Consider the following 23727-nt stretch of genomic DNA (forward strand, 5'->3'; position numbering starts at 1 on the left):
TCCTTATTTACAAAGAAAACACACCCATAACTCATCCTATCATGCTTATTGATGGACCCATAACTCATCCTATCATGCTTATTGATGGAGCACTTTCTCCACTAATAAAAAATCTAATAACCACTGTATTCAATTTTGCTTTCTTATACACATAGAGTACTTGTATATCAGTGTAATTGCATCCCTTATGAGATTTATATAATCAAGTGCAATATTTTAAATATTAAATGTAAAAAGTATAACTCTTTTATAATTATATAACTTTAATTTAATTGCAATATTATGTTCTCCATTATAACATATCTCATTTTTGCAAATATAGATTCAAAATATAATAATTTATACTTTCACTATAAAATTATCAAAGCATACTCGCGTTTCATAAACTTTTACCTTAAATTCTTTAAAAAAAATTCTCTAAGTCGTGTAAATTAAATTGAATCGTTACAAAGAGAGAATATTACAAATTTAAAATACTTTCTTAGTCCATGATTACAAATTAACATTTGACATAACACAAGTTTTAAGAAATAAAGTAAAAATTATATGGAAAAAAATTAATGGAAGATAAGTCATATTTTTGTATACTTTGTACTTCATTTGTTTTATAAAAAGTTAGTAAAATAAAATTAGTAAAATGTGAAGTTCACTGACAAAAGTAGTAAAAAGTAAGCGAAACGTTATTGGTAGATGAACAAAACAAAATGCGACGTTTATCGAGAGACGAAATTAGTATTAAAAACATGATTGGGGGCGCTGCGGCGGTGGCAGTCGGTGGTGGGGTTTGGCAAAAACTAGTTGACCCGATGGGTGGGCTAAGTATTAAAAATATCAAGAATCAATCAATATATAGGAATAGTAATTATTTATCATCATCTCTTTTTCCATGAATGAAGTGAGATAGATTCTCAGCGACAAGCCTACAACAAACAAACTCTTCTTCTGCGTTGGCACGATTCTTCCAAAACCTTTTCCCACACTCTTTTTTCTGTTTCTTACTCTGTTAAAGAGAAAGAGGGAGAGACCCTTTGAGCTTTTGGTTTTGATCATAAAAAGGGGTATCTTTTTATTCTAATTTCACGTGTGCCCCAATCTCTCTTAAACCCCATCATCATCATCAAAATTCAATCTTTCTTCCACGCCCTACTCCTCAATTTTCTTGGTAATTCTTTTCTTCTTCATCACTATGGTTTTTGGTGGCTTGTGAAATTTGTATGCTGTGTGAATTATTAGTTTTGATGGTGATAAGAGGTCTAAATTTCATGGGTTTTTTATATATTTTTGGTGTCTTTTTTGGACTAAGCTGTTTTTTTGCAGTGAAACAGAGGAATATATGGTTGAACTCGAAACAAAAAAACATTTGAGCAAATGTGTCAATCCAAATATATACTGATATTGGGTGAAAATGCAGCTTACTGTGTCCATATCATTATCAAAATCTTATCTTTATTTTTCCAAGTCTTGGAAGAGGAATTGAATGGATGTTTTTAGATTAATTTTGAGCTTTAAGCAGACAGATATACAATGTAAGATTAGTTTAATGTTGTTGGTATGGTTGATGTCTTCTTATTTAAAGATAAATGGGTTTTATCTTCTCAGTTTGCATATGGTTGTATGCTTTAATCCAACTTAGTTTCAACCATAACTATTATGCACATAACTAACTTGTACTTGCTAGAAATCAAGAAAGATGTTGTTTTACTACCAAGAAAGACACAACCTTTTCTTACCAAGAAGTAGTGTTATTGCTAGAAATCAGGAAAAAATGTGTTCTTACTATCAAGAAGATACATACTTGTTTCATGCTTTACGTCTTTGATGCCCGACCTATTTTCTCTTTTTCGTCTACAATGTTACCCTACTGCTATTGTATGCTTTGGTGATGATAGATATCTACACTGTATTGTCAAGAAATTGGCAATTTCTTGCAGATGTTCGGGTCATAATGCAGCTATATCATCATCCATTGTCCTTGGACAGCCAAAAAGTGAGGCTTGAGTTGGAGGAGAAGAACATCGATTACACATCATTCCATGTCAATCCTATCACGGGCAAGAATTTCGATTCTAGCTTCTTCAGGAAGAACCCCAATGCGAAACTCCCTGTTTTCCAGAATGGTTCCCATATCTTGTTCGACACAATTGAAATCATCCAGTACGTTGCATCTTCCTTTAGTTTCTTGGGCATTTATAGCCGTGTTTATACCTCTAGTATGTGTTTACTTTGTGCGATAAGATAGATAAAAAAGCATGTGACTGAATCCCATCAAACTAAACATGAGTTGTTTACTTGTTAGCATATCTGTGATCCCTCCAATTTGTTGTCTTGTTATATTAAAACATAGGTACATAGAAAGAATTGCTATGGTCTCTTGTGGTGGAGAAGAATCCAGTCTGAGCAGTGGGGAGGTTGTGGAATGGATATATGAAGAGTTGATTTTCTGCTTGCTGTATCCTTTCAATTTCTAATTACACACTTCCTAGATCCAGTAAATCAACTAGATCACAAGGTCTAGAGACTCACAAGACTGGAAGTCTGGTCGTTGGTACGCAAACAATCCTTCAAAACCCTCAACCACAGATACTAAACTAGCACAGGGAAGTAGGGATCGATCCCACAAGGATGGACTCGTATAGTACATGCATAGAGATTTGGAAGCTATTTTTGGGTTGGCTGCTGCCACGCATATTTTTGGGTTGAGGAATTTAACTAAGTGAATTTGGAAATAAAGTATGCTATGCTAACTGCTAGATCTAGGCAAAAAATGAATTATGTATAAGAACTAAATCAAATCAACTACTAGATCTGGGACTTCTACGAACATCTCTAGACCAAGGAGATTAAAACAAGTGGGGACCAAACTCTGAAAAAGGTAAGTACGGACAGAATCGAATCTGCAGCCTAACTAACTAAAGCATCAACTGAAAATGACTTCATCTTCTTCAACGAACACAAATAAATGCAGAGATCGAGAAAAACAAACTCAGATGTAGATTGGAAACATAATTTTAACGGTAAACGAAACAACGACGGAAATCACACTACTAGACGAAGCAAACCAAGCAGAACAAATTCCCCATAATCTCATGCACAAATTTCACCTCCCCTGTTCAGATCCACACTTCGGATGCTAAATCCACTCCGGATCCAAGCATCCGAACAAAAATCCAACCGAACACAACTTCAATACCACGATTCTCGAATCTCCTAAAATATTCAGCAACAAATTCAAGAGAACATCTCAAATAAACAAACCAAAATAGCAAGCGTCATAATAATCAACACGAAATCCAACTTCATCAAGGCAAATCAAACGTAAACAGAACGGTTAAACTAATCCAGCAACAAAAACAGCAAGCTCGACTTCCAAAAGTGAAGTTCGAGACGGAACAGAGTAGTAAACAGAAATTAAGAGAACAATTGTTTCTTCGCCCTCAAGGGACGGTGGTGCACTGATACGTAATTCACGAAAACGAAAACCTCCCCCAATTCCCCATTTCCCTAGTGTGTGTGAGCTAAGAGCGTGACTGTGTGTGGAGTGTGACGGATCTGCCATTCTTGTTGCGCACTCCTTTATTTATAAGCTTCGAGGTGGGGCCCAGCGAGGTATTGATTGACTTGATTGCCCTCAGCTTTTGGCTTCCTTCCTCTAGCTTTTCCTCGTGATTCCGTTCCTGCTCCTCGCTAGATATCCTCCTCCAGCATCTCCTGGATCTAGCGCTACACACACACCTGGCTTAACAAAACTTGTTAGATCCAGCAGAAATGTGATGTTTTTCACTACATAACCAATGCATGAAATTAGCCTTATCAAACTGCTCACACTTAAACCATACTTGTCCTCAAGTATAAAGACAAGAAGAAAAGAAGAATAAGGCGAATTTCAAGCATGGTTATCCCCTTGACCGACTCTACAGACTCTAGACAAAACTCCTACACCTAGACACAACTGAGGCAAAGCTAGACACTAAAACAAAGAGTACATAATCACATAGGATGAAAACATATAAACACATATGCATGAACTGGTTTCAACTTTTAGACAACCGTCCCCACAAGATTAAGGTCAATCCAACAGGCTGCACTCCTCCAAATAGGCCTTTTTCTCCCCTCTACCTAGCCAACCTGTCAGCTCGTCAAGATAGCCTGTTACTTCCCCAATTGTTAGATTCACTCGATCACTCATTCCTCACCAGGGATGTTAGGACCGATTCTCTCTTAAGTTATTGCCAACCACTGAAACCTCGGGTTATGAGAATTCCTCCTTCTATCCTCCGTCACTATCCCCCTTTTTTTTCTTTTTTTTTTTTTTCTTTCTGGACTTCGTCCAGCTTATACCTCCTTGATTTCCTGGACTTCGTCCAGCTTATACCTCCTTGATTTCCTGGACTTCGTCCAGCTTATACCTCCTTGATTTTTTTCTCTCTTTTTATTTCCTCCTCTGGACTTCGTCCAGCTTATACCTCCAGATTTTATGATTATATATTTTCTCCTTTCCCCCTTTTTTATTTATATTTTTTTTTTTTCTTCTCTTTTCCTTCAGCATTCAGTGGCAGACTTTTGACATATGTTAGCTCTAAGTGTTATCACAGGCTTATAACTCACCTCTAGAGTAGGGCTTCACAACTGAGCAAGTAAAGGCATTTACTATCGTTCTCGCTTCATTCAGATTGGTTCGGCTTACTAAAGAATCAGGCTTCTAAGTTGGAATACCTCCTATTTTCAATTGCTCTCCCTAAGGGAATCTGCCGTATTATATCCACTAGTTCATGCGACACACCCCTAGACCTACGACTCCTCAAAGCATAATAACACTGCATTGACTCCTCTCCCCCTCCCGCTTCACTCAAGCTTGGCCTCAAGCCATCGTCGTGAAGGGGGGAAAAAGAGAATTCAATGCAGAAATAAACAACAATTCTAAAAAAAAACAACTTCTCACACTTAGACCGAGCAACGGGCTAAGTGGGAGAAGAACAAACCAACAGAAAACATAGAACTTCTCACACTTAGACCAAGCATTGGGCTAAGTGGGAGAAGATAGCATAAAACACAGCAACGCATGGAAATAAAACACAGAAAAAGAAACACAAAAACTAAAATTTACTTGGTCTGGGGAAATTGCTCATTTCTGGGGCTGGCTCCCGCGAGAGCCAGACGGTGGTGGAACACTGGGGCGGTTTGTTTTCACTTTCTTCTTCGCTGGTTGCTCCAGCTCTTCCTTTCCTTCTGCAGCTTGATCGAGTCCTGGTTTCCTCATTAGCATTTTCGTCCTCGGTGGATTTGGAACTTTCTCGGGAATAGTCGGGGTGGTCAACTGCTGGAATGGCTTGATCGAGGGACTGCTGTGGATGATCTTCTGTGCCTCGCCACTTCGGCCGATTTGGTTAGGGTTTGTAAGCTTAGAGAGAGAATGACAGTAGAGAGAGGGAGGAGCAAGTTGTGAAATTATTATGTGGAGAGAGAAGGTCGGTTCGCATCTTTTACACAGAAGAGAGAGACGGTTGCAGGCATGACATCAGCGACCGTACTCCTCCATAATTGTCGGCATTTTGAATTTCAAATTATAACTTCCCTCCTCAACTGCTCCTTCATGCACTCTTCCTCTAATTGATTCCCTTGACCGCGACCTAAAAAAATATGAAGACCCCAGACTCCTGGGTCAAGGTTAAAGTACGAGACATAAATCCCCTTTGAGTTTGGGTCTTCGAAAATATTTTTGGAAATTTTTGAATTTTTATTTTGTTTGGATTTTCTTTGTCTTCTAAAGCAATTAAACTATGTACAATTACCTTTGAATATTCTCGAATCCCCTGGATCAGTGTGTAAAAACATAACATTTCCCTTGACCCAGGAGTTCATCGAGAATATTCCTTTGTCTGGCTAAGTGATAACTGAGAGCGCACGTAGTGGTATTTCCTCCACTACGCATAGCTCAGAATTATCCCTATAGACTTTCAATCTATGGCCATTAACAAGAAAAGGGACCGAGTTAGGAGCACTTCCCTGGATTTCCACTGCTCCGTGTGCGCGGAGGCCAACGATGGTATATGGACCTACCCACTTTGACTTCAACTTCCCTGGCATTAGCTTGAGTCTGGACTGAAATAGAAGTACTTTCTGCCCCACCTGAAGTTCCTTGACCCGGAGGTTCTTGTCGTGCCAGAGCTTCGTTCTTTCCTTGTACCACATTGCTGAATCGAATGCCTCTAGCCGTAGTTCCTCCAGCTCCTGTAATTGCAGCTTCCTTTCTTCTTCACATGCCACAGACTTCATATTCATTTCCTTAATGGCCCAGTATGCCTTGTGCTCCACTTCCACGGGTAAGTGACACATTTTCCCAAACACCAACCTATAAGGTGACATCCCGATTGGTGTCTTGTAAGCAGTTCTATACGCCCACAAAGCATCGTCAAGGCGTTTACTCCAATCCTTCCTTGTGGTGTTAACTGATTTTTCCAAAATACTCTTTATCTCCCTATTAGAGACTTCAGCTTGCCCATTCGATTGGGGGTGATATGGTGTAGACAATCTATGATGCACGCCGTATTTCCTCATGAGCGCTTCTATAGTGCGGTTGCAGAAGTGTGTTCCTTGATCTGAGATAATCGCTCTAGGAACTCCATATCTGCTGAAAATGTTTGACTTCAGAAACTTGGCCACCTCTTTAGACTCACAAGTGGGCGTAGCCTTCGCCTCTATCCATTTGGAAACGTAGTCTACAGCGACCAATATGTAAGCATTTCCGTACGACGACGGAAATGGGCCCATAAAATCCATCCCCCAAACATCGAAAATTTCGCAGATCACTATGGGCACTTGGGGCATCTCATCTCGTCTCGAGATTCCCCCTGTCTGTTGACACCTTTCGCAGCATTGACAGTATTCAAAGGCATCCTTGTTCAATGTAGGCCAGTAGAATCCACTGTCTAGAACTTTCCTTGCGGTTCTCCTTGGTCCGAAATGCCCTCCACACGCCAAGGAGTGACAATGATGGAGTACATCTCTTTGTTCCCATTCAGGAATGCAACGTCGAATTATCTGATCTGCACACATCTTCCAAAGATAAGGATCATCCCAGAAGTAATATTTGGCTTCGCTTTTAAGCTTCATCTTCTGGGCCCGGGAGGCTTCCTCTGAACTTGGCACCTCTCCCGTGACCAAGTAATTTGCCAGGTCTGCGTACCATGGTTCTGCGTTACGTACGCGCTTTCCTCGATCAGATTCTCCTGGACCGGTTAAAACTAAGACAGATTCCCAGCTTATCGGTCTAGGTGGTTCGTCCATATAGTACAAATGCTCTTCGGGAAAAACATCGGGAATAGCCTCGTCCGTATCTCCTTGATGAATTCTACTCAAGTGGTCAGCCACTCGATTCTCTGTTCCTCTTTTGTCTCTTACTTCCCAATCAAACTCCTTTGACCCAAGAAGATAAGGGCGGAATTTTTCGAACGAGTAGACGACAGCCAACATTTCCTTCTCCGTAGTATCGTAATTCTTCTGAGCTTGATTTAGTGTCTTGGACGCATAGAAAATTACGTAGTTTTTCCCATCTATCTTCTGCCCTAGGACGGCTCCCACAGCGAAATCGCTCGCGTCGCACATTATCTCAAAAGGGTGATTCCAGTCCGGTGCCCTGATAATTGGTGCGGACACTAGTCTCTCCTTGAGCAATTGAAATGCCCTCTTGCATCCCTCATCAAACTCGAACTCCACATCGTTGTGCAGCAAATGAGTGAGTGGTTGTGCAATTTTTGCAAAGTCCTTGATAAACCTTCGATAAAACCCTGCGTGACCGAGGAATCCTCTAACTTCCTTTTGATTTGTAGGGTAAGGTAGCTTTGCAATCACTTCCACCTTTGCCTTGTCCACTTGTATTCCTCTTTCAGAGACCACATGACCTAAAACAATCCCCTCAGTTACCATGAAGTGACATTTTTCAAAATTCAGAACTAGATGTTTCTCTTGACATCTTTGCAGCACTAGGTCAAGGCTGGCTAAACAAGTGTCAAATGAGCCTCCATATACAGTGAAATCATCCATGAATATCTCGATGCACACCTCTAGTAGATCCGAAAAAATACTCATCATACAACGTTGGAATGTCCCTGGTGCATTACATAGACCAAATGGCATCCTTCGGTAGGCATAAGTTCCAAAAGGGCATGTAAATGTGGTCTTTTCCTGGTCCTCTGGGTTCACGAAAATCTGGAAATAACCGCTATATCCGTCGAGGAAACAGAAATACTGTTTGCCAGCCAGCCTCTCTAGCATCTGGTCAATGAATGGTAAAGGAAAATGATCCTTTTTGGTGGCTTCATTTAGTTTCCTATAGTCGATGCACATCCTCCATCCAGTGACCAGTCGAGTAGGCACCAACTCGTTCTTGTCATTCTTCACCACTTGTATTCCAGATTTCTTCGGTACCATGTGAACCGGACTGACCCACTCGCTATCTGGAATAGAGTATATGATTCCAAGGGACAGTAGTTTCAGAACTTCCTTGAGCACTTCCTCCCTCATGTTTGGATTCAGTTTCCTTTGTGGATCACGCCGAGCCTTTGCCCCTTCCTCTAGTCTGATGTGGTGCATGCAAAGATCAGGGCTAATTCCAACTAGGTCAGAAAGTGTCCACCCTATGGCCTTCTTGTTCCTCCTTATTACTTCCAGCAGCGCACTCTCTTGGTCTTCAGTCAAGCGGCTGTTAATTATCACTGGACAAGTTTCTCCTTCCTCCAGGTATGCATACTTTAAATTTTCAGGCAAAGTTTTCAACTCCTTCTTCGGTGTGATGGCTTCCTGAGGTAAAGGGTTCTCCGCCTTACTTCTTGGCGCCATTTCCTCTAGATTCGCTCCCTCGTCTGGGCTCTTCTCCTGAACAGATCTGGCTGATTGGAATGATAGTGGCTGGTGGCAGAATGCCATGATCGCTTCATTGATCTGATCATCTGTCAAGTCCTGTGTGAAAAAAGTTTCACACCATCCTGTCACCTCCTTTTCTACAGTCTGGCTCAGCTCCGAATTGTCAAACTGTTCCTGCATTAGTTCAGTCTCAAGATATTCTTGGACTAGGGGGTTAATTACATCTACAACATGCAAGTTTTCAACATCAAGCGGTTTTTTCATAGCTTCTTCAATGTTGAAGGTGTATTTCTCCCCATGATAGTCCAGGCATATGGTTCCATCAAACACATCAATAACAGTCTTCGCGGTGCGAAGGAAGGGTCTCCCCAGTAACACCCCACTAGACTCAGTAGATTCATTTCCCCTCATTTTTATCACATGAAAATCAGCTGGGTATAGGAAATCATGCACTCTAACTATAACATTTTCCAATACTCCCTCAGGAGAGATGCATGTTCTATCGGCCAACTGAATCACTACTTTAGTATCAACCAAACTGACTCCCACCAATTTTTTATATATTGACAGCGGTAGGACATTTATCGAAGCACCTAGATCACACATGGCATGCTCAATTTTAATATCACCTATAGAAATAGGAAGAGTGAACATACCTGGATCTGTACACTTTGACGGCATCCTCCTCTTTTGTATCACGGCGGATACATTTTCTCCTATAACAATCTTCCCATCAGGTTTGGTTTTTCCTGCTATGAATTCCTTGATGAACTTGCTGAAGGTGGGTATTTTCAGAGCCTGCAAAAAGGGTAGGTTAATCTCCAGCTTACTAAATATTTCCACAAGGTCCTCAGTATCATCTTTCTTTTTCTTGGCTTCTCCTCGATATGGGAATGGTTTGGGTCGCTTTACTGCATTCGTGGAACTCCCTGCTGGGGCTGCACCTGTCTCCCTGCTTCCCTCTTTAAGTTCCAACTCAGGTTCTGGATCAAGGAAAAATGGGTCACTTAGTCGAGGCATAGATCCCCTTAAATCTCCCTCCTGGAGGTCATCCTGTATAGGAATTTCTCTGAGTCCAGGATCATCTCCTCGAGACTTCTGATTCCCCTTTTCTCCGTTCATCTGTGAGGGTGTCTCCTCGTTTATCACTTGCTTCGGTCCTTCATAGCCTTTCCCCGATCTCAAGGTAATTTGACTAATATTTGCTCGGTCTGGTGGTTTGACAGTGGCAGGCAATTTCCCTTCATTTCCCCGCATTTCGTTCAGCGACGTGGCCAACTGGGACATCTGCTTTGCCAGCATGTCCATGGCAGACTTCTGCTCCTGCTGGGCATCTTGAATTTTGTGCACCACGTCATTATTAGCCTGCATGTTATTCTGCATGTGTTGTTGGAAATTTACCAGGTCATGCACCATGTCATCAAGATTCCGCTGTGGTCGGAAACCTTGAATTGAACTGGGATTAAATCCTTGATTTTGATTGGTTCCAACCACCTGGTTCTGGCGAAAATTTCCCTGACCTCCTTGATTATTGTTGTACTGGGTTGCTGGACCTGGGTGACTCTGTTGGAAATTTTGATTGTTTCCTGAATTGTTCCTCTGATGCGGTGGCACATAAGAATTCCCTTGGTTGCTCTGGTTCCTGTTGTTCCAGTTATGCTGATCCCCTTGGTTACGGAAATTCCAGTTGTTCAGCCCCTCTTGCTGCTTCCCTGCCCAGTTAGAATTATGCTGTGGTCCTTCCTGATTCCGGCTGGGCCATGTCTGCTGGTTCTCCGCTGGACCTGGGTGTTGTGACTGTGGTTGTTGGTTCCCTTCAGCCCATCTGAAACAAGGATTGTCCCTCCATGGTGCCTCCTTAATCTTCCACTGGTTCCAGTTGGTATTTTGATTACTTTGATTCCAATTCCCCATTGCATTCACTTGAGCTTGGAAATCTCCATCGAGTGAGGGATTATTGTAAAATTGAAGCTGATGTTCTTCTTGACCTGGGTTTTTTTCCTTATCAGTCGACCCAGGGGTATTTTTCTTTTCAATGGCATTTAGCAGTGCCTTCTCCAGTCGATCTATTCTGTCTCTAACCTCTTCTCCTTCTCGTTCCTTAACTGTGTTCGCGGAGCTTCTCCTCATGATAGCACGCGGGCAGTCATACGCCTTCTTCGCGTCGATTAATCTTCCCAGAATCTCGCGTGCCTCGCTTGCCTTATTCTTGGTGAAATTCCCCCCGCTCGAGGAATTCATTAAGTCCTTGGACTCAGGATTTGCCCCTTCGTAGAATAGATAAAATGTTTCAGCCTCCGTCATCCTGTGATTTGGGCAAGCGTCAAGCAGGCCTTTAAACCGAGACCAATATTGGCTTAAAGATTCATCGTAGTCCTGCTTACACTCTTGAATTTCTTTTTTCAAAGCGTTTGTCTTATTGGACGGAAAGAAATAGTCCAGGAACTCCAATTTGAAATCCCTCCATGTGGTGATCGAGTCAGGTGGAAGCCTCAGCAACCAAGTGTTTGCCTCTCCTTTCAATGCAAATGGAATCGCTCGCAGGCGATAGTCCTCCTCGGTAGTTTCGTTAGGCCTTTTCTGGATGCTACATAGCTTACTAAACTCGTTCAAAAACTCATAAGGACACTCATTCCTCCGTCCAGAGAATGTAGGTAAAACGCCCAGCACATTCGTCTTGATCTCAATAGACCGCTGACGTTGATTTGACACTATGGCATGAGCTGGCTCTCCGTCGAGATGTGCAGTTAGCGAACCAATCTCTGGGTCTAGGTCCACTAAGTTTGCCATTACAGACTCCTCTTCCTCCCTTTCCGAATGCTCAGTTTCTGACGACGACCGTGAATCCTCTTTCCCCGATGAATTCCACTCTTCTTCACTCCCTGATTCAAACGGAAATGGATCTACAGTTGACAACCCCGATCCGGTAGTTATGGCGGATGTTGATTCCTTAACTTGCCACTTCAACTGCACGTTCCTTGACCAAGATGGGTTGCTCCAGATTCCTGACCTTGAGCCCTTGCTCATAAACTGCCAAAAGCGAAATTCAAAAGATTAAAACTATTTACACCAAATCTCTAAACACATAAACAAACTACGCCATCCATCCCCGGCAACGGCGCCATTTGAAGAGTTGATTTTCTGCTTGCTGTATCCTTTCAATTTCTAATTACACACTTCCTAGATCCAGTAAATCAACTAGATCACAAGGTCTAGAGACTCACAAGACTGGAAGTCTGGTCGTTGGTACGCAAACAATCCTTCAAAACCCTCAACCACAGATACTAAACTAGCACAGGGAAGTAGGGATCGATCCCACAAGGATGGACTCGTATAGTACATGCATAGAGATTTGGAAGCTATTTTTGGGTTGGCTGCTGCCACGCATATTTTTGGGTTGAGGAATTTAACTAAGTGAATTTGGAAATAAAGTATGCTATGCTAACTGCTAGATCTAGGCAAAAAATGAATTATGTATAAGAACTAAATCAAATCAACTACTAGATCTGGGACTTCTACGAACATCTCTAGACCAAGGAGATTAAAACAAGTGGGGACCAAACTCTGAAAAAGGTAAGTACGGACAGAATCGAATCTGCAGCCTAACTAACTAAAGCATCAACTGAAAATGACTTCATCTTCTTCAACGAACACAAATAAATGCAGAGATCGAGAAAAACAAACTCAGATGTAGATTGGAAACATAATTTTAACGGTAAACGAAACAACGACGGAAATCACACTACTAGACGAAGCAAACCAAGCAGAACAAATTCCCCATAATCTCATGCACAAATTTCACCTCCCCTGTTCAGATCCACACTTCGGATGCTAAATCCACTCCGGATCCAAGCATCCGAACAAAAATCCAACCGAACACAACTTCAATACCACGATTCTCGAATCTCCTAAAATATTCAGCAACAAATTCAAGAGAACATCTCAAATAAACAAACCAAAATAGCAAGCGTCATAATAATCAACACGAAATCCAACTTCATCAAGGCAAATCAAACGTAAACAGAACGGTTAAACTAATCCAGCAACAAAAACAGCAAGCTCGACTTCCAAAAGTGAAGTTCGAGACGGAACAGAGTAGTAAACAGAAATTAAGAGAACAATTGTTTCTTCGCCCTCAAGGGACGGTGGTGCACTGATACGTAATTCACGAAAACGAAAACCTCCCCCAATTCCCCATTTCCCTAGTGTGTGTGAGCTAAGAGCGTGACTGTGTGTGGAGTGTGACGGATCTGCCATTCTTGTTGCGCACTCCTTTATTTATAAGCTTCGAGGTGGGGCCCAGCGAGGTATTGATTGACTTGATTGCCCTCAGCTTTTGGCTTCCTTCCTCTAGCTTTTCCTCGTGATTCCGTTCCTGCTCCTCGCTAGATATCCTCCTCCAGCATCTCCTGGATCTAGCGCTACACACACACCTGGCTTAACAAAACTTGTTAGATCCAGCAGAAATGTGATGTTTTTCACTACATAACCAATGCATGAAATTAGCCTTATCAATATACAAGATACAGCGATGGAATCCAAAGCTATTCACCCTCTCCCACGTCCCACCTAAGTATCATCTCACGGTTTCTAAATTCCTAAGGCGCGTGATCATCGCAAGGATGGCCGAGTGCCCTGACCTTGCAAGTGCATACCACCGTAAGCTGAAAGAGGCATATGATACAGAGGACAAACTCAAAGACCCGGAAACCCTAAGACGGAGCGAGGAACATCTCGAGAGCATTCTTGATGAAGCTGACGAGAAACTAAGTGATACAACGTATTTGCTGGGTGAGGAATTCACCCTTGCAGATGTTGTATTCATCCCTGTTCTGAGTCGACTGGTGCTACTGAATCTGGAAGATAAATACATCGCTACGAGACCAAACCTCGCCGAGTACTGGAATCTGGTGAAAAAGAGGCCCAGTTACAGAAAGGTGATTGGGAAAAACTTTGATGGATGGAGAAGGCACTATACACTGTTTAAAACTTGGTGCTTTGTGAGGATCAGAAGTTTACTTAAACATTATTAGAGAATTGCATCCATTTTTTGCAATAACTGTAAATAGGATTTAGATGGATCTCTTGTCGCACTACTAAAAGAAAAAGAGACTTTTATTTACATCAATGGTTTGAAGCCTAGTCACCAATGTGCTATTTGGAACATATGTATTCTTTTATGAACAGTGTTGCAATTGTGAATGTTGTATGCTATTTCCAATGTATAAGCTTGTATGGATAATGAGGCAGGTATATGGTATGGACACGAGCAAGCTCTAACATGAACTGCCAACACATACAATGATACGAGCCTATTTATAAGGGCGAGGTTCAAAACGAGGAAAGGCTTACGGTGCATACCTAGGCACCTAGAGATGAGGAAGGATGTAGTAATCGAAATGCTTAGTTGGAGTTGAAACCAAGCATCGATCCAGAGAATAGGGCAACCTTTCGAACTGCTACTGAATCAATGGGCAGGCGAGAGACAGTTGGTCTGAGCCTATGAGAATGAATGGCCTACATGTTTTTTGGACAAAAACAAGGAATGAAAGGAAGAATGAAGGGTGCTTACCTTCCTGAAGGTGAGACATGAGTTTCCACAGCTGCCACCATTGCTTATAACAGAAGATATTGCTGAAGCAACAAAAGAATAATGCAATTATGTAGGAATGTGAGTAGAGAATTGTAGGTACATCATAGAGGAGAATCAGAAAGTTTTTCAACAGCTCTTATAATTAAGGCTGGTCTTCACAAACCAATACCAATGAATTTCACATAAATAATTCTTTCCTATAATCCTCACTTGAGTTCGCTAAACCTACTCCTGGAAAACCGATTCTGGCACTGTTCCCAGCAGAACCCCAGCCATTTCTCATTCGAACCCCATGGTGGGACTTTCAAATGTGTAAACTTTTGCTGCCTGAAGAATTTCCTTCCCAAGCTACAAGAACCTCCTTGCTGGAGATCTGGGCGGCCAATTGCAACTGAGACATGTGATGAGTCCATGCTGCATGTCTTTGTGTTCTGCTGGAAAGTTTGATTTATCAAACAAGTATCACTAGATTGTCCAGCCATTTGTATAGGTGCACTCAACGATGCACATCTAGCAGATGTTGATTGGTCAAGCGCAGCGGGGGCACAAGGAGGCAGAGGTGGAAATGGATGGAATGGCACACCTGGAGCCATAGTCCAACCATCAGATATTTCTGCTTGCGGGACTTCAAATTGCTGCATGATAGAATAGGGAACTCCATAGGCGATAGGCTTACGCGCACTGAACCTCAACTGTGGTTCGCCCAATACAATATTAATGAAGTGCTGCTTCATTTGCATCCCTCTCTCTTGGTGATCAGGAGCAGTTGAAGAAGCATCGGATGGAATCACAGAGCCGTTACAAGGAGTTCCAAATCCAGGAGGGATATCCTCATTGTCATTATCCTTGTTCTCACCTACCAAGTTATTCCTACATCTTGATTGTGGGTGCTCCGCAGGGTTATCCATCGGCTCTTGCGCTTGTGTGTTTTTGGCTCACTGCTTCTGCAGCTACTACCTGCATCCGAATGCTCTACTGTAGAAGTCTCTGTCGTGCCATAAGCAGCAACTGGCTCTGTTTCAATAGAGTTTGATGCTTCTGTCGGTTTCCCCCCTCTCCAAGGATCATATGGCACTGCTAACCCTCCATGGCTTGTAGGCTGCTGATATTCAAATGCTCCATCCTCTCTTTCCATGCAGCAAGTTTTCCTTAAGGATCTAGGAATCCACTTATCCCTGAAGTTCTGGGCAATTTGATGGACCTGAGAAATAAACGATGTTCAAGGCTTCAGCAAACTATGGGACCTTAACCACTAAATATGCATAGCAGAGAATACAGCGGACATAAATGTGTCAGTGTAACCAATCCAAGGGAATGCAACAACTTAAAAGGGAAAAATATATCGTGGATCTAACAAGTATCTGCTATAATATAACTTTTTTCGTATTTTTATATCGTATATATTCTGTAGTCAGTACATAGTTGTCTTCAACCAACAATGTTGAAGGCAATACAAAATTGGTCACATTTACATGCCTTATATAAACTGGTGGCAACAATCCACGTCACTAAAATTGGAATTGCAAGTTGCATAGTTCATAGTTTGACAGATTTGTACAAGTTACCTGCTTGTCAGCATGTTCTGTTAGTCCCAGTACCGAATCTTTAAAGCTGCAAAAATACAGAATAAGATGCAATTCAGGAAAAAAAAATATATGACACTTAAAAACTATTTCATGAACAAAAAATCATAAATGAGACAATACATACAGAAAAGCACCACTTGGTTTACTACTCAATCACAAAAAAAAAAAGGAAGTAAATATAAAACAGAGTGAAAAGGCAAAGAACACAAGTGTTTGAGGGTATTCTATTAACATTCAACAGAAGCCTGAAACTCAACAGGTCCTCGCCACATAAAGTTTATAAAAGGTTTTGACAACAATTACAACTTTTGTACTATCAGAAACATAGTTCTTATAATCTTCTTAAGATGTATATTTCTGCACACAGATGCTACACATCTTCTCATGCAAATTATATTCTTTGAAACATTTATCTGTTATTCGACTGATATGCATAGGTTTTCTCCTAAGCATTGCACTACAGCTATTATAAGCCGGGTGCATTATGGCAGTGAGGAGAACTCACTTCAATATTGAAGTACAGGAAACTTCTTTTGACATAAGACAAGGAAAGACCTTTAAATGGAGCTAAGAAGGAGAACCACTTACAGGTATGGTATTACACATTATAGTTAAATAGCAGAACAGATAGTATTGAGTTTTTTTAGCAATAACAGTCATCAAATTTACTCATCTACATTCCATTAGTAACACATTTGAGACCTTGACAAGTGTCACATGTTTAAACAGTAGTGGATATGCATGCATAGGAAAGTCAACAGAAGCACCTAAATGCTTTGCTAGTGAAAACAACTGAGATGATTTAACAGTAGAACATTTCCAACATGACGTACACTGTGAAGACTTTAAACAAATGATATCATTAGAACACAAACATTTATATAGAGACTAAATAGTATTGACGGGGCATAAAAGTAAAAAAGAGCGGCTATGCTTACATCATCAATGGTTTGAGTTTTGCGGCTTCGATGCAGAAACAAGTTCGACTTGATAAGTGTCCACGATGACTGCTGACCAACTGTTCAATAAACCAAATCAACTCAACATTAAGTGAAGGGGAGAGAGGCATATTGTCTCATAGTCATATGGAAACAAAATTTCAAGGGACACAGAGCCACTACTGTGACAGCAATATAAAAACTACAAACCCTTTAATCGGTATTGATTAAGCTTTAGAAAATTTCTGCAAGCATCTTCCTCATCAGATATTTCCAGTTCTTCATTAATGTCTGAATTCGACTTCTCTTGAGGAATTGAGCACTCAGCAAAGTCTTTATCAGTGTTATCTCGGCAAGTCCTTAACAGTGTATATAACAAACCCATCAATCACTCTACCAAAAATATGAATGCATCAACATCATAAACGAAAAGTATTCAGTATACTCCAAATCCAATCGTTCTCAATATGTCTTCAATATGTGTTGATATTAAGGAGCAATATTTCATCATTTTCACTAAACATTATCTAGTTTATTTGTTAACTTCATTAGTTAATATTTTTAACACTCGAGAAATAGTTGTGTGCGACAGACTTAGCTTAACTTCCCAAGCTTAGGCCAAACTGCTCATAACAAGTCTTGGGCCCTTGTTAATTAAACATAACTGCGCTCTAGGCTTAAGTATTATAAATACATAATAAAACTTTTCTATGAGTATGACATGGAAAGGAAACTTTAGCTTTGTTCAGTTTCTGGAAGATACAAATCAGACACATGTAACTTCCAAAAATAAATTATAAATTAAAAAAAGCATGAGAACCTTTAATGAAGTGTTGAGTTGCTGAAACTGCTTAGGGTTGGATTAGACATACACAACATAAAATTTGCACAAAGAAGGACAAGACAACCCAAAAGAAAGGAAAAAAAATGGCCAACAAGAAAGACCACCAGTAAAAGATTATTTGTAGTCCCTTTACAGTATGGTGTATGCGTACAACCTTCCAACAAGAAATTGTGATTAACCAAAAACATCTTGCTGGAAAAGTATAAATCAATACTAAATCAAGAATGTGTCTCTTGGCATACAATTTCAGGTGAAACACAATTGCATACTAATACAATGCACAAGCAACTCTAAGCAGGTATTTTTCAATAGTAGGCAAGCAGTTTAGATATTTCTCATAAATCAGGCTATCATGTTATATATCAGTCAAATAAACATATATCCTGCACCTAGATCCAACCAAATCATGCACAAGTTAACGGAAAGTAGTGCACTAGACCAAGCACAAAATAAATATCTAACCTGCAGAGAAATGGCCACAATCTATGTATGCCAATCTTCCTAGCACTTAAATAAGGAATCAAATATCTCTCTACTTTCTTGTGAGGTCTTATTGTTATCATATGGTAATCCATATAGGCAGCGTCCCAACAGAAATATTCTTAAGTACCTACCATCCGCAGTTAGTTTCTTCAATTTGATCAGCAAGTGCCGCTTGTATCCGCTGCCATTTTTGGCACTTGTCACAAAACACCCATGCATTCCTAGGTGAATCATATTGCTCTCTCGTCCCATCAATTGAAGATTGCACTGCGTTAATAGGTCCGGTGACACCATTGCTAAATGCTCCAGTACCTCCAAGATGTGTTTCATTTCCTGTAAAGTTAATAGAGGCATTAAAAAGCTCATTTTACAGTCTCAATATGCTAAATAGTGAACTATGAACAGGGGAACTGAAGGAAAGACTTAATGTAAATTCAGCTTTGAACTATTGGTCTTTCTCTATATTCTGGATAATAGTAGGACTTCTGAATATATGTCTATGTATAAAATCATCAATAGTTACTTACCATCGAAACTGTTTCTATTCCCATTCTTTTTAGAGGCTGCTTCTTTCTCATTGGGAAAAGTTCTCGACCTGCCCTTGCTCCTTCCCTTGGCAGTAGCACCAGAGCATTTGGGATTTTTTATACCATTGCTGCAAGGTATCAATGTGTGGCAGACTGGTGAGTTTGAACAAGGCTTCATGTCCTCACCATTTAAATATTGTTTAGCATATGGTGGACTCGAACTAGAAACATCTTTCTCAGAAGCAGGTTCTGTAGCATTAGTTAGTTTGTTTCCCAACACACAATTGTCAACCTGATGGTGCTTGACCTTCTTCCTTCCTTTCTTAGCATGCTTAGGTGATAAAATCAAATTGGAGATGTCCATTGGAGATACACGTGCCTTAGACAAAATTAAACCATCTTGTAGATCAGGTAAACCTTTTTTACATAGCGAAACATCGGAATAGAATTTATAACTTCTTAAAAGGTAATCAGCAGAAGCATGAATAAAGCATAAGAGAGAGAGCTCAAAACTTGTATGCATTGCATTTTTGGATTGTGAAGTAGTATCTCTGAAAACCTGAGCATACAAAGTAGCTCATTGCTATATATAGCAATGCTCAGAAGATACTAGAATATAGACACGTACTCCTAACAATATTCTGCAAATAACCAACAAGAAAGAGAAAAAGATACAAGCACAAAATGATCTGTCTCTTGAGTTAGCTCTTATCCAAATTGGTTGCTCCTTTCAGTAGCACATCTTTCCAGCTAGGAATAACTTGACAACGTGGCATGCTAGGATCAGACTTGGCCTTGACTTCATTTAGAGATTGACCAACACATGATTCCACACTCACCTGAGCATTTTTCTCAGCTTTGTCATCGGTGAGTTGGCACAGGTTAACACTTCTGAATCGGGCGAGGTTCCAACATCAGAACACTGGATTTTAGTAAAAGTTCTAGAGTTATCAGCCTCCTCCTCCAGGCTTCTGATCTCATGGAAGTTACTTGAAGTGTCAAGGGAATTGTTATACAAAGTACCCTTGACCTTTAGATGTGTACTTATGGCAGAAACATCTGATGGCATCAGCTTCTCTAAATTCCTTTCGCGTGGTGCTGAAAACTCTCTTGGGACTTCCTCTCCCAACTTGTTGTCCTTTGTATCAATGAATCCAGTAATATCTTTTCCTGGTGCACTAAAATTTTCGGCAACATTGCCAGGGGTACACAATTTATTTCCAATCTTAATCTTTAATGAAATACGACCAGTGGGAACCAAACTTTTCCCTAATGATTTTTTACCTATCAGATCTCTTGTACCCTTCCTTTTTACTTTCCCACCTTTCTTGCGTCTTAGTTTTCTCTCATTACCTAACTTCTTATCTAACACACTGCTTTGATCAATATCTGGTAAGATGGTACCAAGATCTCCCGAAACAGAAGATCGAGCCCGGTTGACAGATAAACTTCTACTTCTTCTTATTATTGGCAAGAAACTTATATCAAAGTCTGAGCTTTGGTTGAGTGGTGTTCTACATTTTGATGAATTTGGGAGCTCGTTCATCTGACTTGATTTAGTATTGTGCGCACTCCTCCTACAAGAGGATGTATATACAATTAAAGAATGACTCTGTGTGCAGATTTGTATAGATGGCTCAGCAACAACAGCTAAGTCAGAAGAACCAAGGTCACTGGTATCATTTCCATCGGCTGTGCATTGTATAGGCATGTAAGCTTGGCCGACTGAATCAAAAGTATCAGCATTGTTCTCTGGTGCTACACAGATAGAATCAAAAGCTGAAAGAAGATCAGAACCTGAAACTTCTGATCCAACCATGATCAAAGTTGATACATCAGCTGCCACGGAAGAGGACTGATAAGGTTGTGGAGAAACAGACAATTTTCCATAGTCCAGATCAAAATCAATGATGAACGACTCATCCTTGATCCCACATATATCCTCTCCGAATTTTGTCTTTGTATACATATCATAGTGTTCATGGAGATTCATCAAATATGATTGAGAAACTCACAAGCACCTCTCCTGTATACCATAGCAAAACCCTTGCCCTGAGAGTGAAATTTAAAAAAACCAGCAACAGAGTACGAACTAAAGAATCATGGAAAAGCAAGTCAAAGCTTAGCAAACAGATACTGAACCGACTAACATTGCTAAATAATGGCAAAGATAGTACAGTACTGCAATAAAAGGTAGTATCACAGTATTGTAATGGTAGCAGCTATAAGGAAAAAAGGAAACATGATAATGATCAATGGAAACAAATCAAATTCCTAAACAATGCGCTACTAGCTGAAAATTTATGAAAGTAACTAAGAAGTAAATTAGAAAAGAGTTACGTTTCTGCACTTGTAGTTTTGTTTGGCCGAGAAGAGAATGATCTCCAAATGAGGTTGGAGAAGAGTAAGGAAGCATTGCTGCTACTGTAGACGGCGGAGGCACACACACACGCAGTCGGAGGCCAGGTGGAGAGGGACAGCTGCGAAATTTTCGCCGGGTAAGGGACAAGATATTTGAAGATGATAACGCAAGTAATTGGTGGCGGACGGCGGTGGTTATGGTTTGATCGCCGGAGAAGCGAGAATAAGAGAGAAATATGAGCTGGGAGAGAACAGGATGAGACTGGTTTGGGTCAAAGGAGTATATTTTTAGTAATAAAATAAATGGGGCCAAAGCTTGGGCCCTTCAGTCATTTTCGGCGGTGGTTATGGTTTTTATAACACGGAGTTTTGGAGGTAATAATTTGAGGTGCCAAAATGGGTAGCTGGTAATGGGTAATTTGTATCTCGATCCACTATCTGATGATAACGGGAAATGAGGTGGGATCGGGTAGTGTATTTTAGAGTTTTGCAGGTAACGGGTAACCCGCTATCCACGCGAGTATATCCATTAATCCCGATAATATACGTTATTATTAGTATTTGCCATATACCATCTTTTAATACTCCATTCGTTCCATATTAACAGAGGCGTTCCATATATGCACTCATTTTGAAAAATTAAAAATAAATAGTTAAAATGGAGAAAAAGTAAAGTAAGAGAGATAATAATGTAGAGAAGAGTATTTATATTGTTATTTTTTCAAAAATGAGTGAAGAAAATGAAACGCCTCTATTAAGGCGGAACAGTGTGAGTACTTTTACATAATCTAAGAGTTCTTTTGAAACATTTTTACATTCCAACGAACATACAATTGAAAACTTAAGAGAACAGCTATAGAGTGTCCTTTCACTTTTACTCTCAATCCATTCAAACTTATCATTTGTATTAATAAAGTAAATTAGGAAATATTGACGGCTATTATGGTTTTCAAAAATTTTATTAGGTTTCGGGTCGGGTACGGGTACCCGCAATGTCGAGTACGGGATACCCGACACGGGTATCAGGTAATCCCGGTATGTCGCGGGCAGGTATTGGGACAACAAATTTGGCTAAAGTCGGGTACAAGTATCTGACTTATCGGATGCGGGTATCCGACTTATCGTGTGCGGATACCCGTGGATAACCCGTTTCGCCACCCCTAAATTAACGATATTGTAACCTATTTAAATGAATATAGTAAAATTTTATATAATTTAATATGATTTGCTAAAAAAAGTAACGTTTCATTACACTAAACTCAAATCCATTTTAGTGTAAATGTTACACTAAATATTAATTTTACTCCAACAAATTACACTAAACTTAAACCTAAAAGAATATTCCTCACCCATTAACTTTTGGTACTTTTCAATTATACGGACCTATATATTTTATCTAAATTGCACACTTATCCTATGACACTTTGTCAATAACTTAAATTAAATTACAAAATTTTAATGTTTAACTATTTTTTATTATATTCAATAGCATATTTAGTTTGAACGTATAGTACTTATTTCACTAGTAAAATAATTTTTTCCACGGATTTATATGTACCGTGAGTTATTAATTTATCTATTGAATTATGTATTTTGGAAAAAAAATAACGGCTATTTATTTATTAAAACAATAAATCATTTTTCTTACTATTATGTTGAATAATGTTATACTAATATGAGCCAACGCACTATTTAATAACTAATCAAATATTAATAAAATTAAATTAGGTTATTATTCACATCTTCTTCTTCTCCACGTTGCTGCCTTCTTCCTGTAATTTTTTCTATCTTTGTATTTTAATTTCTCTTCTCTTTCTTCTTCTATTTTGATAAATAAGAATTGATTTGGACTTCAATACAATAACTCAAACTCTAAAAAGTGTTTTTGGTATACTCTTAGTGCACATCTAAAGATATGTTTTTTTTTCTCCAAAAATCTATAATAAGATTGGTTTTGAAGTACTATTAGAACATCATTTTAGATTTTACAGTACTGTTGGAGATAGTCTTAAAAGGGCATGTTTCGTTATGTATGCAAATGCATAACTATTTTCGTTTTATAAAAAAACAACCGCCTATAGTGATGGTTTAACTATTTCACTAATAGCATCTCTAAAGGAAAAAGATAAAATAAAAAGGTATATTTTGTATTTACCTTCTCAAATAGGTAATTATACCTTCTTAAAAATAATGGACTCTAAAGAAAAAAGATAAATTAAAAAGACAAACAAAAATAACTAATAACTAATTTCTCAAAAATTTACATATTATTCAATCAGTTATATTTTGTCTTTCTATTTTGGAGTATATAATAGTGACGCTCTTCTAACGAAGTAAGAGGAACATAAGTAGGCTGCAACCCTCTCCATATCTTCTCATTTTTTCCGCCGGTGAAAACCTTCCCCCTCTTAAATGTGATTCGCTACACGCCTACACCCCACATAATTTACCATCGTGAAAGAAGTGAAATTTACCATTTTACCACTGAAATATGTAAATTTTTGTGTTTCAACTATGTAGTATTCTTATTTTAATA

The 23727-nt window shown here is 39.7% G+C and overlaps 1 protein-coding gene and 1 pseudogene across 4 annotated transcripts; one reads left to right on the forward strand and one right to left on the reverse strand.

The window, feature by feature from the left end:
* Positions 1–870: 870 nt before the first annotated feature.
* On the forward strand, positions 871–14061 carry LOC148933195 (glutathione S-transferase TCHQD-like). Of its 3 annotated transcripts, none has more exons than XM_089062475.1 (4): positions 871–1162; positions 1932–2154; positions 2345–2420; positions 13374–14061. In XM_089062475.1, the coding sequence occupies exons 2-4, from the start codon at positions 1946–1948 to the stop codon at positions 13890–13892; spliced, it is 804 nt and encodes a 267-aa protein (XP_088918601.1). In that variant the 5' UTR covers positions 871–1162; positions 1932–1945; the 3' UTR covers positions 13893–14061. The 3 variants fall into 3 exon arrangements, with proteins under 3 accessions (XP_088918601.1, XP_088918600.1, XP_088918599.1); XM_089062474.1 differs by having other exon boundaries at positions 872–1162; positions 1912–2154; XM_089062473.1 differs by lacking the exon at positions 871–1162 and having other exon boundaries at positions 1170–2154.
* A 433-nt stretch (positions 14062–14494) lies between these two features.
* Positions 14495–21455, reverse strand: LOC125221349 (uncharacterized; annotated as a pseudogene). Its single transcript, XR_016130832.1, has 10 exons — positions 19670–21455; positions 19455–19471; positions 18831–19406; positions 18435–18636; positions 17187–17335; positions 16977–17056; positions 16741–16872; positions 16560–16621; positions 16018–16063; positions 14495–15653 (listed from the first exon to the last, which is right to left on the reverse strand). The product of XR_016130832.1 is annotated as an uncharacterized LOC125221349 (transcript).
* Positions 21456–23727: the final 2272 nt, after the last annotated feature.

This window comes from Salvia hispanica, chromosome 1 (assembly GCF_029641045.1).
Source record: "Salvia hispanica isolate PSC_SH4W2 chromosome 1, Shi_PSC_v1, whole genome shotgun sequence".
NCBI lineage: Eukaryota > Viridiplantae > Streptophyta > Magnoliopsida > Lamiales > Lamiaceae > Salvia > Salvia hispanica.